This window comes from Crocodylus porosus, unplaced genomic scaffold, assembly GCF_001723895.1.
Source record: "Crocodylus porosus isolate Cpor-Errol unplaced genomic scaffold, CroPor_comp1, whole genome shotgun sequence".
NCBI lineage: Eukaryota > Metazoa > Chordata > Crocodylia > Crocodylidae > Crocodylus > Crocodylus porosus.
In genome coordinates, this window is record NW_017728913.1 from 27,370,116 (window position 1) to 27,382,663 (window position 12,548).

At 41.7% G+C, this 12,548-nt stretch overlaps 1 protein-coding gene across 1 annotated transcript in view; it reads right to left on the bottom strand.

Annotated features, from left to right (window-relative positions):
- Positions 1 to 12,548, bottom strand: part of GLRA3 (glycine receptor alpha 3) — a 99,421-nt gene that overhangs the window by 40,092 nt on the left and 46,781 nt on the right. Inside the window, 1 exon segment of the mRNA XM_019534346.1 lies at positions 12,381 to 12,463. Coding sequence (XP_019389891.1) covers positions 12,381 to 12,463 — 83 coding nt within the window.

The window sequence follows — 12,548 nt, forward strand, 5'->3', positions numbered from 1 at the left end:
CTGAATTGAATCAGAGGACCCTTTAATCTCTCCAAATCAAACTGGAACCTTCCGAATTGATTCGGAGAGATTCGGAAAGATTTGGAGATTTGGACATAGAGACAGCTTTAAATGGTTTTTTTCTACATATCTCTAGGTAGCAGGGGCTTGTGACTGCTGCAATGTGGTGGTGCATGGAGTGTCCCACAGAAGCACAGGGGGCTCCCCAGCATGCTCAGCAGCAGACCTAGAAAAGGACCAGAAGCACTTTCGGTCTACTTCTGGGTCTGCCAGGGAGGGTGCAAGAGAGCCCCCGGAATCAAGGAATCAAATCATTGTCCCTGATCCAGGCCAAATCTGAATCAAATAGGGCCTGCTTCGCACCCCCCTACTGAGCTGTTCCTAGAGTTTTCCCTGTTTTCCAATGCACTAATTATGCTGTACCAACTAAGTGCTACCGTTTTTCATAATTTCTGTAGTAAGGTATCTAACCCAAAGAGGAAGAACTGTAAATTACTGATGAAAATCTGAGGATTAAATCATCTGATAGAAATTTGTCCACATAATTTTACCCTAGTCAGACTATTGCATACCCATCTCATCAACACACATACACAGGAAAATGCTCAAGAATCTCTAGAGATTCTAGACAGTAAATGGAAAGAGTCTGATTTGACTAGACATTTTCCTTATAGTTCTTCTCATTACAGTGATTTATCGGCGTTCTGCTCTCATTTTTCCCATGTTGAAGAATGATGTTGCTTTGCTGAGTGAATCCAAGCAAATCTTTAGGCATCCTGCTGAGGTAGGAAATACCATCATTTTGACTACAGTGATTTCACTACTTTTCTGCAAGGCAGCCCAAAAGCATGTCTTCAGGAAAGTGAAAACTGAGAACCTGCCAGCAGTTACAGTTCTGAAAGCAAAACATTTGGCAGATCTATGAACTGTGACCTGAGCAGAAATTATGGAGCAGGTGGAGGATTTGCCAGTTTAACATGAGTGACTCCAAACTCAAGAAATATTTATTGTAACTATTAATCATTAATAACTAATTGTTGTAAAATAATGAAAATGAATAAAATAAATATAACATACTGGAAAATGGACTAATAAATTAAGGGCTAAATGAATGAACCAATGAATACAAAAAACAATCTATATCAGGAGAAAATATGCTTAAAAATATCGTGCTATTGCTATTATATTCTTCCTTCAGGGGTATAGGAAGATTGTAAATCATGGGTGTAGCTGACAGGTCTATGATGCCTAATGATCTACAGGAAAATTAATCTCTGACTCCTTGGGCATCTTTTAAAATGACTTCTAAGTAATTCTAGAAAGATATTTCCCTCAGAAGATGCAGACTCCTCTGTTTATATTTTCCGCTACCTTAAGAGGGCAGAATATTGTTTACAGCAGAACTAACTACTGCATGTAGTTTTAACTACAAACCTGCTGGGTTTATAGGTGCTCATGTCAATAAAAAAAACTGCTCCCTAGTTCTGACCTCATGTTTCTTAAACCTTGTACTCTTCAAAACAGGGTTCAAATTACACTTGGACTCTTGTGGGGGGGGTCAAGATGATCACAATTTTTTTATTTCATTGATTAACGCATCCCCCTGAGTGAAGGAGCAATCCAATTAGAGACACCCCCCCCCGCCCCCGCAGGTTATGATTTTGAAACCTTACAGGGGGGCTTCTGTCTCATGGGGGAGAGGGGGGATCAACCCCCCTGATCTCCCCCATAATTCAACCCCTGTTTCTGAAACCTACAGAAACTTTTTTGTATGGAGTTAATGTTGATAAGCTTTTGTATGTGCTTATGCAGCAACCACCGAATCACTACCATGGGTTTTTGTTTTGTTTTGTTTTGTTTTGGGGTTTTTTTGATGGAGTTCATCTACCTTAGCTGAGAACCTTTCTTTTTTGGTTTTAAGTTGTCTTCTCTCTGCCATTCTTTCATATCTTTATACTGGCATGTACTGTCAGCACTTAAAGCATACAGACAGTCCTTAGCTTATGTTTCAAGTTACAACATTTCATTTATATGTTTCAAGTTACAACATTTTGTTTACAACGTTTATAGATTGACACCCTGTTTCAACTTTGACGTAAGTTTTGACTTTACAACACTTGATCTGACGTGATGCGGTGCCAGCGAACAAGTTCACTGCATTGCCCATCTCCCTGGAGAACATCTGTCCAAACTTCCTTGGACACTTTAAGAAAGCAGACAAGACTCCAGAAAAGCCTGCAGCCAAGACTCCTGAGAAGACTCCAGCCAAGGACCCTTCAAATAGTCCAACCAAGAGCCCTTCAAAAAGTTCAGCCAAGTCACCTCAAAGAAGCCTTTCCAAATCAATCTGTTTGCTACTTACAATATAAATACATTAATGTATCTATATTACTCATCTATAATTGATTGAGTACAAAACTCTGTTATTTCTGGTGAAAATAGGGTATTGGGCCTTGGTTCAGGAACCAATCCCCCTTTATAACATTGTTTTGTCTGGGAAAATTGGTTCTGAGTTGCAATGTTTCAACTTAAGTTGTGTTTTTCAGGAACCAGTTGTGTTTTAAGTCTGAGGATTGTGTGTACTTTACAAATGCAACTACAGCACAATGTATTGGATGTCCTCTACCTTGAGGAAAAATTACGGTTGACAGATTCCCCCAGTGAATTCATCATTGTTTCAGCTTGCAAGCAGGGAGAGAGTGGTCACTGCCTCACCTTGTGGTTTGGGAGCATGGAGGCTCTGTGCCTGCGTAGCTACTCTGACCCCAAATAGTGCCTCTGCTCTCTGGCCCCAGTGGTAGGAGTGCTAACAGAAAAACAGCCTAGTTCCAGAATGTATTACCTCCTCTGCCTCTGTTCTGTAGGGCTGGGTAAAAGGGAACTGTATGCAGCACACCATACCCCAATCCTGCTTTTAGATTTACTATTTCTTTCCTTATATGCAAAGTCTTTGTCCCCCTTCTAGCTATCTGTCTAGAGCCTGACCCCACTGATTGCCCTCTGCAGGGATCAACGAAGGAGAAAAGGAAGGTGAAAAGCCATTAAGTTTAAATATTAAAGAGAGAGAATACTTACCAAAAAAAATCATTTGAGAAATTTTCATACTTCTTAACAAATATCTACATTTTGTAGCCAGTTTCTCCCTAGCTATTTGGCTTAACCTTTATGTAAGCCTGTTACTTTAGATATTGCTTTAGGTTTTGCAATATCAAATTTCACAAATAACAGTAGGTACATATATATGTGCAGTTAATGTGACGTGATAAATTCTGGTGCAGTTTACATTACAGAAAACTGTCCTGGGTGCAGTGTCTGCACATATGCCCAAGACTGCAGCACTTTGAGCTGGGGCAAAGCAGCCCCAGGTTGGCAGGCAATTCAAGGGGTCAGCCCTGGGCTCTGGATGGCAGTGTTAGGTGGCAGAGGGGCTGGCTAGGGCACAAGGGTGCTAAAATGCAGGGCTAGGTGGTAGGCAGCCCCTCGTACTTTAGCACCCTTGAGCCCCAGTCAGCCCCATCACTGTCTACACATGCTTCGGCCAAATAAATTACTCCATCATAGGATAGTATTGACCCCACAATACTATCCTGTGGCAGAGTTAATTTACTGCACCACAAAATTGGTGCATATATAGATTGTGATGCTTTACTACAAAGCTAATAGTCAACTCAGCAGTAAAACTCATGTGCAGATGTACCCTGTAACACAGGAATAACCAGATGCAATAAGGTTAAATTGTTCTTTTGATGTTGGGCAACGTAGAGACAAGCAGCTTTTAACACATTAGAAGGAAAATCTTTTGCCTAGGAGATTTACCACAGGAAAACATATATTTCTGGTTGCCTTTACTTTGTATTACTCTAACAGAGCAGAGATCAAATTATCACAGATGCCTTCAAGCTGCCCTGACAAAAACACATCCTCATTTATTTCTATGCTTGCTATATGCATTCAATTACTTTCCTTCTTTTTAATATAAAAATTATTCACTGTAGTTAAAAAATATAAAAATATTTTCCACTAATATTTTGGTAAAGATTATTCATAAAAATTGGGGCAGACATGAATACTTATAACTAGAATTATATTCCTACCTAACTTGATGAACTAAGTAGTACATTTCACTGTTCCTATCTATATCTGTAGCTCCAGGGGCTTGTAGGAACCTTGGGAATGCTGTTCGAATAACTGGTGAAGACTGAATGTGTTACTAAGGAATGATCATGGGACAAAAGGTGCAAATGAATGTTACTTAGACCTCTGCCTCCTGTGGGGAACAGTAGCAATACTGGTGAGGAATCTGTTACTAAACAAAAGCTGCTCATTTCTATTTTAAGACTTCATTACGACAGCAGGTGAGCTGAGCAGGTTTCAACTTGTCATTATAAATAACTGAGTCCTACCTTGTAACCTTTAATTGGGTGAGTAATCCTTATAAAAGCAATCCTATGGACTCAAATAGTACTCTTGCATATTTAGAATTATTCAAATGAATAAGGTTTGCATGATCAGTCACAGTTTAGGGAAATTGTGTAGTTAACAGATGGAGGAAAAAATATATAGAGCAGCATTTCTAATTACCTATTGTAAGAAAAAAAACCTTTAAGTGTTCCAGCATCTGCCCTCCTGCAACGTCTATGGAAAAATCAAGCGTTCATGTATATTTTGAGCTTATAGAGATGCAGTCTAATAACCCCATTAAGAACAGTTTGTTAGAGTAAAAGAAGCAAGCAAGACAACTGAAAGCAAGATAGAGATTAATTGGCAATATTTTTCCTACATGTTTGGAAGGTCTGTATAGGGAGAATGGAAGCCTTCAGAATGAGGATTGTTTGATTTTACTTGTATAAGGAATGGTAATAAAACAATTGTTTTACATGTTGTGGATGAGATTGATTTAAAACATTGTCAATTTACAAAGGGTAAGTTGTAAAACACTCGGACATAGTGCAGATGTTTGCTCGAGCTATGCAATGAGCTATGTATAACAAATTCTTTCTTCAATGTGAAACCTCAACACAAAGTGTCTTGCTGCCACCCACAATCTGGACACTGGCATCAACTCAACCTGATTCATTGGCTCATGAGACTTCTGCGACGTAATCATTATGCAATTCTATCAGAGTGCTGACTGTGATACCGATCACTCATTGGTATGCACCAAAGTCTAGTCGCATCCCAAGGAATTGTATAAGAGAAAGAAATTCTCCCTGCTGTGAATAAATGCCATGCAACTGAAAGCTGAAGACACATAATCTCAATTCATTAAAACTGTCTCCAGGGCTGTATCATATCTTAAGCCATGTAAAGTAGTTGAGGATAATGGCATGCAAGTATGCAAAAAGCTGCTGACCGAGGTAATATATAAGCAATGTATGGGGGCATCAGAAAAGCTGTCAGGCCTGTTCTGATGAAGACTACCCCTTTAAAATCCTCCAAAGTTGAAGTCATCTATGACCACAATAGACAGATGGATCGATGGGTTGAACATTTCTCATAACTCTACTCTTGTGAAAATGTGGTCTGTGACTCCACTCTCAACGCACCTGAGAACATTTCACCCTTGATGGCGCTTGACCATGAACCCACCTCAGATGAAGTAGAAAAAGCAATTGATCAGCTTGCTTGTGGTAAGGCCCCAGGTGCAGATTGTATATCAGCAGCCATCTGCTCCTGCCCTCTCCAGCCCTGCACAGGCCCCCTGCAGTAGCCAGGGGAAACTCTGGGCTGGCAGGAAGCATGGGGCCAGGAGACAAGTGTCTCCTGGTGGGGGCTGGGATTGGTCACTGCCCCTGGGAGCTGTCTGCTGCTGGGGTGGGCTCTGCTACTGGAGCCTAGGTGGCGACAATGTCTCCCTGCCCCAGCAGCAGAGAACTCCCAGCCCCAACTCCCTAGTTGGGGGTAGGGAGTTTGGAAAGAGCTGCAGGGGAGGGGCAGATCTCAGCACTCTGCCCTGATCTGCCAGTGGAGCAGCTAACAGCGAGTCCTCAGCTGGGTGGGAAGTCCCCAGGGGCTTGCTTGTAGCTACCCCACTTGTGGATTGAGGCAGGGGGCTGGGATCTGCATCTCCCTTGCAGCTCTTTCCAAGCCCTGTGTCTCAACTGCCTGATTGGGGCATGGGCTGGGATGTGCCCCTAACTGGGACACTTCCTGGCTAGTCCCAGGCTGCACAGGGAAGTCTGCTTGTGCAGCCTCGAGGTGACTGGGGACAGTCCCATTTTGGAGGATGGGACAGTCCCAAAACGGGACAGTCTCCAGCCACCTCCAGGCTGCATGGGCAGACTTCTCTGTGCAGCCCATGGCTGGAGGGGAACTGTCCCAGTCAGCTCCAGGCTAGATGGGAAACTCTCCCCATGCAGGAATGTTTCCAGCCCCCACTCCGACTGCAGTCATGGAGCAGGAGCTGGGAACAGGTTTGAAGCTTGTTTCCAGCCCCCACTCTGTGATTGCAGTCGGGCCTGGGAACAAGCTCCCAGCCTCTTCACAGCTCCATGTTAGTGATCATGGAGCTGGGGCTGGGAACAATCCTCTCTGGGAGCTCCCTGATGCTGAGGCAGGGGAGACATTGTCTCCACCTGGGCTCCCGTGGTGGAGCCCTGGCAGCAGGCAGCTCCTGGGGACAGGGAGCAATCTGCAGCAGGTAACATGCTCTCACTATTCCTACCTTCCATGGGTCAGAGCACAATTTCCCCTGCTGCCCCACCCTGAGCACTGAAATAGCTTGTTAAGCCTCTGACTGCAGGGATAACTGTCCCTATGCACACTCTCCTACTTTTAAGTACAAACAGGCTGCATCTACAGGTGCGCTTTACTACAGAGCTGACTAATTAGCAGTAAAATGCCACCATTTACACATATGCCTGTATTAGGGTGCAGAAAATTAATTAACTGTGTTGCAGGGTAGTATTGTCTGGGACAAGTACTAGTCTACATTGGGGTAGTTATGTGCATTGAAATGCATTTGTAGATGGTGACTGGGGTTGGCTGGGGCAAAAGGGTGCTTCAGTGTGGAGGCTGCTTGATGGCTAGCCCTACCCTATAGAACCTTTGTGTCCCAGCCTGCCCTTCTGCAGCATATGGAGAAGGCCAGATCAGCCCCAGGTGGGCATACTGACCCCCAGGGCCTCTTTCCAGATCAGGGCTACTCCTCCCGAGCTCAACCTTCTGCAATCCCAGGAGCACGTGTAAATGCTGCACCTGGGAGCAATAAACTCTAGTGCAGACTGCACTATAATTTATTGCTACATGCTAATTGCTCATGTAGATGCACCCACAGAGGAGTAACATACCATGGTTTATCTTCTACTCATCCTCTTTATTTTGTTGTAAAATACCTAAATTTATTTAATCCCTTCTAAGGGAGCTTTCTTCCCTCTTCTCCTCACTTCTCTCCCCCCGTCCCCACCCTCCCCCGCCTCAAGAAATTCCTAGCAAAGACTTTGCTGGCAAAGATTTGGATACAGCTGGTCAGCGGATGGGCAAACACCTCTTTCTCTCCTGTCTCTGGCTGGAGTCCCAATTAGACACCAAAAAGTAAGGGAAGGGGCATTACCCCCTCACGAGTTCCCTTTGCTATCAAATAACAGCTATGTCAGTCTAGCCTTTTTTTCTGAATAAGGGTATACTTCTGCTTCTGTGATTAGAAGAGTGTTTATATATACAACCAGGAAAAAAGATTTTTATTTTTGTGCAGTTCTCTGTGAACATTGCTTTCACATGCTCTGAAAATGTGCAGCAGGACATTTACTCCCACTGAACTGCATGATTAAAATCAAGACTTCAGTGTAAAATGTTCTGTTGGAAAATACAGTAGAGCATCTATGGTGTTATTCAGCTAATATATGTTAGTTCCCTATGGTGCAGTGTGTGGGAATTTGTGAGCTTCTACAATGTTGCTATAAAGCAAACCAGATGCCTTTTTATATAAGCATGTTCAGCTGTTGTATAAGCTGCTTTTGTGATACAAAAAGAGGGAAAATACAGAAAGTGTTCTGAAATATTCAGTTGTTTTAACAATTTCAGAGGCATCCGTGCTTGAATTCATGGTTTTCTAAGCACAAAAATGCTTTAAAATCTTGTGTGTATTCCAATGAATATTATGACTGTTTTCTTAAGGAAACCTTTACATACAGAAAATATACCTAGAATCTGTATATATTTCAGTATAATTGTCACAGATTAACCTTTGCTGTAGTTACACTTATTATGGGACTACTGATCAAGCATTTAACTCAATGTAGAGGTCTGATCCCACAGGATAGACACAAATCCCTTGACGTGTAGAAGAAATAACTACTGTTGCTATTCCATTTTTCTGTTAAAAAAATAAAATCATCAAACTTGGCCATTTGCTGTCACTTTAGATGCCCCTTATAAGCCCCCTATAATGAAAGCTAGAACCAGCTTTCAAAATCATAAGGCTGATTTTGTAAAAGCAGATAATTAAATCAAACTGCAACTACTCTTGACAGTCATTGTAGTCTGTCACCTAGTCACCATCCACTGCTTTCTCCACCTTGCTTTTGTAAAAACAAAATGAAACAAAAAAGAAATTAATGACAGCTCTCCCTATTTCTCAAAACATACACATGGTTCTGAAATTCTGTGGCAAACTGATTCATCAAATTTCTACAGTGCAATTCTCTATCACGTTATATCGTAAATAATGTATATCTTAAATATTCCAGTATGCACATTCTAGATACAGGTAGCTCTAGATTTTTTTTTACTCCCAAACACTAATACAATCTTAAAAACATAAAGCTAAATGGTCATTATGAGCTACATATTTATTATCATATATCTGAAATATTTCTAAGTTTCTTATTTACCAGATACCATGTGAAAGCATCAGTTTTTCACCTCTTTTCTTCATATCCTGAGGAGTGAACTCTCTATCACGAACTCTGGAAGATTATAGGATGATCTTTGCAAATTTTTAGGGCCTGTGTTAACTTTTCTTGCAAAAGACCTTCCCCAAACATGGCAGATTTCAGGGGAAGTCAGATAAATACTCTGTGCCTCCATTCAAGCTCTATGTTCCTAATTTCCCAGAACAACAGATAGCCTTCTGCAGGGCATAGAGCAGAGTGAAGGTGGTGGCATGAAAGTAATTTATCTCCTTTCAAATATCAGGAGGAACATATGTAGACAAGGTCTTTCCATCATCTGTGTATCAAGGGAGAATTATCTGGGCCTTGGCAAATTTAGTGTGTGAAAACAGACGGTGCCAGATGACCTAAATATTTCATTTTGTATTTTCTTTTTTTTTTAACACAAAAGTCAAGATAACTATTAAATTTTGTCATATATGATATTTACTTAAAAAGTGTTACCGTATTTTCTCGCCTACCACATCCCCCTAAAAAATCAGACATCCACCTTGTTTTTGGAAGACAGAATGTATTTTAAAAAACAGCAACCCCAAAGCAAAAAAAATCCAGTCATGGCTAATGGTGACAGAATAAGTCCTTCTAGAAAAAAAGAGTGTCTAGGAAGTATAACATCCCAGGAGGCAGTCTGAGTAAGGCAGCAGGAACTTCCTGGTGTGGCAGGACAGGAACAAGTCTAGGCCCCAGATCTTTTCAAAGGCAGTAGCTAGATTGCTACTTCATTGCTGTATAGTAGTTCTTTATAGAAATGCCTGTAATAATAAAGTATTGTTCTCACCCCACCGTCCTCATCAATACAAAACAAATTGCAAGCAGTAGCTTATTTGCCCTGAGCCAGAAAAATTGCTTCTTTGGACACAAGCTACAGTTCTTAGCAACTAGATACAGATATGAGGAGTTAACAAAACAAATTCACCTCTTCTGCTTGCTGGGGCCAGGGAAAAATGGTAGGCATATTGGCAGCCAAAAGCAAGCAGCTGCTGTGTTCTAATATTTTTCTCCGTTTCTATTGGGGTGCACCAATATAGATTTTGGGGCTAATACGGATAATTGATATTTAAGGAGGAATATCAGCAGATACCTGATTTCCAATACAGCTGTCTCCAGCTGGTAGGCCAGTGTGGTAGAAAGGGAGGGGGGAGAGAAGGAGCATGGGGCGGGGGCAGATCAACACCCTTCCTATGGTGAAGGAGGGAGGGAGGAGTGGCAGGTGCTGCCCAGGTGGGGTGGGAAGGGGTAGGGGCCATGACTTGTGGGAGGTGAGGCAGTTCCCACTGCTGCTTGCACCCTGGGAGGGCACAGAGGAGCGGATCTGCACAGGGTGGGATCCTCCATGCCCTCCCAGGATGCGGTGAGGTGGGGCATGCTGCAGCTGGGGCTGTGTGGGGCTCTTCTTGTGGGAGCTGGGCTTGCAGCAGGCACTGCCAGTGCTGGGAGGATGCTGCATCCATCCCAAATTTCACCACCACTCTGCTCCCAGCACCACTGCAGCCAGCTGCCTGGTGCAACCCTGGCTCAACACCCCACCTCCACCCTTTGGGCCAATATCTGATACAGCCAGTCTTCTTTATATCGCTACCAATCCAATATCGGACCAATGTATTGGTGTACCTTTAGTTTCTATTACAGTGAAGAAACATTACTTTCCCTACTTATGATACCAGTTTTGGAGGGCTATTTTTTTTTTTTTGGGGGGGGGGGGAGGGGAAGGCATGTGTGGTGTGCAAGTAAATATGGTCATTTTGTGATGTTATTTGTATGTGTGTGTAGTTTAACTCATAAGTACTTTGATAAAATTCTTCTCTAATCTGAAGATTTAAGTCTTTTTTTCCAGTCCAGTATAACTGTATACTCAAATAGAGAGGGAGTTGTCATCTTGCTTTTCCTATTGTGGTTCTGCAATTATTAGAACATCATAAAAACTGGATTGTGTTAAACCTTGACTCTCTGTACATGTTTTAATATTATCAGTTGGAGATCCTAATACCATTAAGTCCTTTTCCTTACTCATTTTGCCAGCAAACAATAATATGTGGTACAGAGTTCACTGAGCCCATCCAGTTAATTTTAGTAAGTCCTTTGTCAATAGAAGGTTTGACTTGTATTAATCAAGGGTCACATTATGCTCATTTGATCCAATCTGAATGGTTACTTCTATATCTGTGCCTTTGCCTCTATACCCAGATAGCTCAATGTGCGGCTTATCCCATAGTTCCTATTGAGGGAATCTATCAGATCAGAGAGTTGCATGGACCAAGGGGATGAGCAGGCTAAAGAAGGAATGAGTATATCAGGACTGGATAAGATGAATATAATCCCCCTTTTTCTCTAGGTAGGAATCCTCCCAAGCTTTAGTTAAAGTGCCTCTTCCACCATTTTGAAGCACAGGACGCTGAATACACAAGTCACTGTGGGTGCTTTAATTAGAGAAGCTCTTGCAGCCCTTCTCATTAAAGTGCCCTCCCCAGCCCCAAAGCATGTATAAAGACTTCCATGTATAAAACCCTAAAGGTGTATTAGTGACCACTTACTTTTTTCTCTTGAACCCCAACACTGTTGTGGATTTCAGGGTGTTTATTCAGGCTGATCTGTCCCTTTCTTTGCTTTACAGGGGCACTTCTCCCCCTGATTCCCATCTTGAGATGCACACATACATGTACACACATCATAATGTTTCCTGCCTATGTGTGAGTATTGCAAAGCAGCAGTTTGACCTTCATTGAGTGCATCTGGGTGCATCTACATGTTCACTTAAGGTAACGCAATAAACTCCAGAGCTGTTTGAGTCAGCGTCAACTGCTCCTGGACTCCACCGTAAGATAGTATGTCCCCAACAGTACTATTTTATGGCAGAATTAATTTACTATACTGAAGAACTAATTAGTCAACTCCACAGTCAAGTGGAGATGCACCCACTAAATGGCTTGAGACAGAGGCATAGTCTATTACCATTTGCATTGATCCAAATATATTTGTAAATAAATCAAGCCAACATATAGACAATCTACATTTGGAAAAAGCAAACAGAGTTCTAGAAAAAGGTGCTATCAAACTGAAAAACAGGCATGTTGAAATTAGAGTGAATTTGTGAAGCACTTGGTTGCAAATGTTGAGCTATGGAACTAAAGAACTATTCTGTTCTGGAAAATAAATTACACTCAGCAAATAATGGAATAGAATTTGCCATTCTTACTTATATTGCCTAGGAGCTTAATAACTTTTCTGAAGCATTTATTTCAATGGGAGTTCTTGCAGAATTAAGGAACTATTTCATGTAAATAAGGATGGCATAATCTGCCTATCCTTCCCCATTTTTTATTTATACAGTACTGGATATGGTATGGTATCCATAATTGCACAAAATACTAACGAAGTACTATTCTGCAAACCCCCCCCCCCAGTATTTCCTACACCACTATCCTTTCTATATCAGCATGTGATGTCATCTGTATATTAATATTTATAGGAGAATACTTTATTCATACTTACAGCTTTCCAGCTGCATTATGCAAGTTTGCACATCCATTGGAAAATTTTTGAGATCCATTGGACAGGATAGTATTAAAGTCAACCTGAAAGAATAACAAAAAGTTTTTCAATATGTATCACAAAAATAACATAGACATACATAAAACAGGGTTATTAGAACACCAGCAG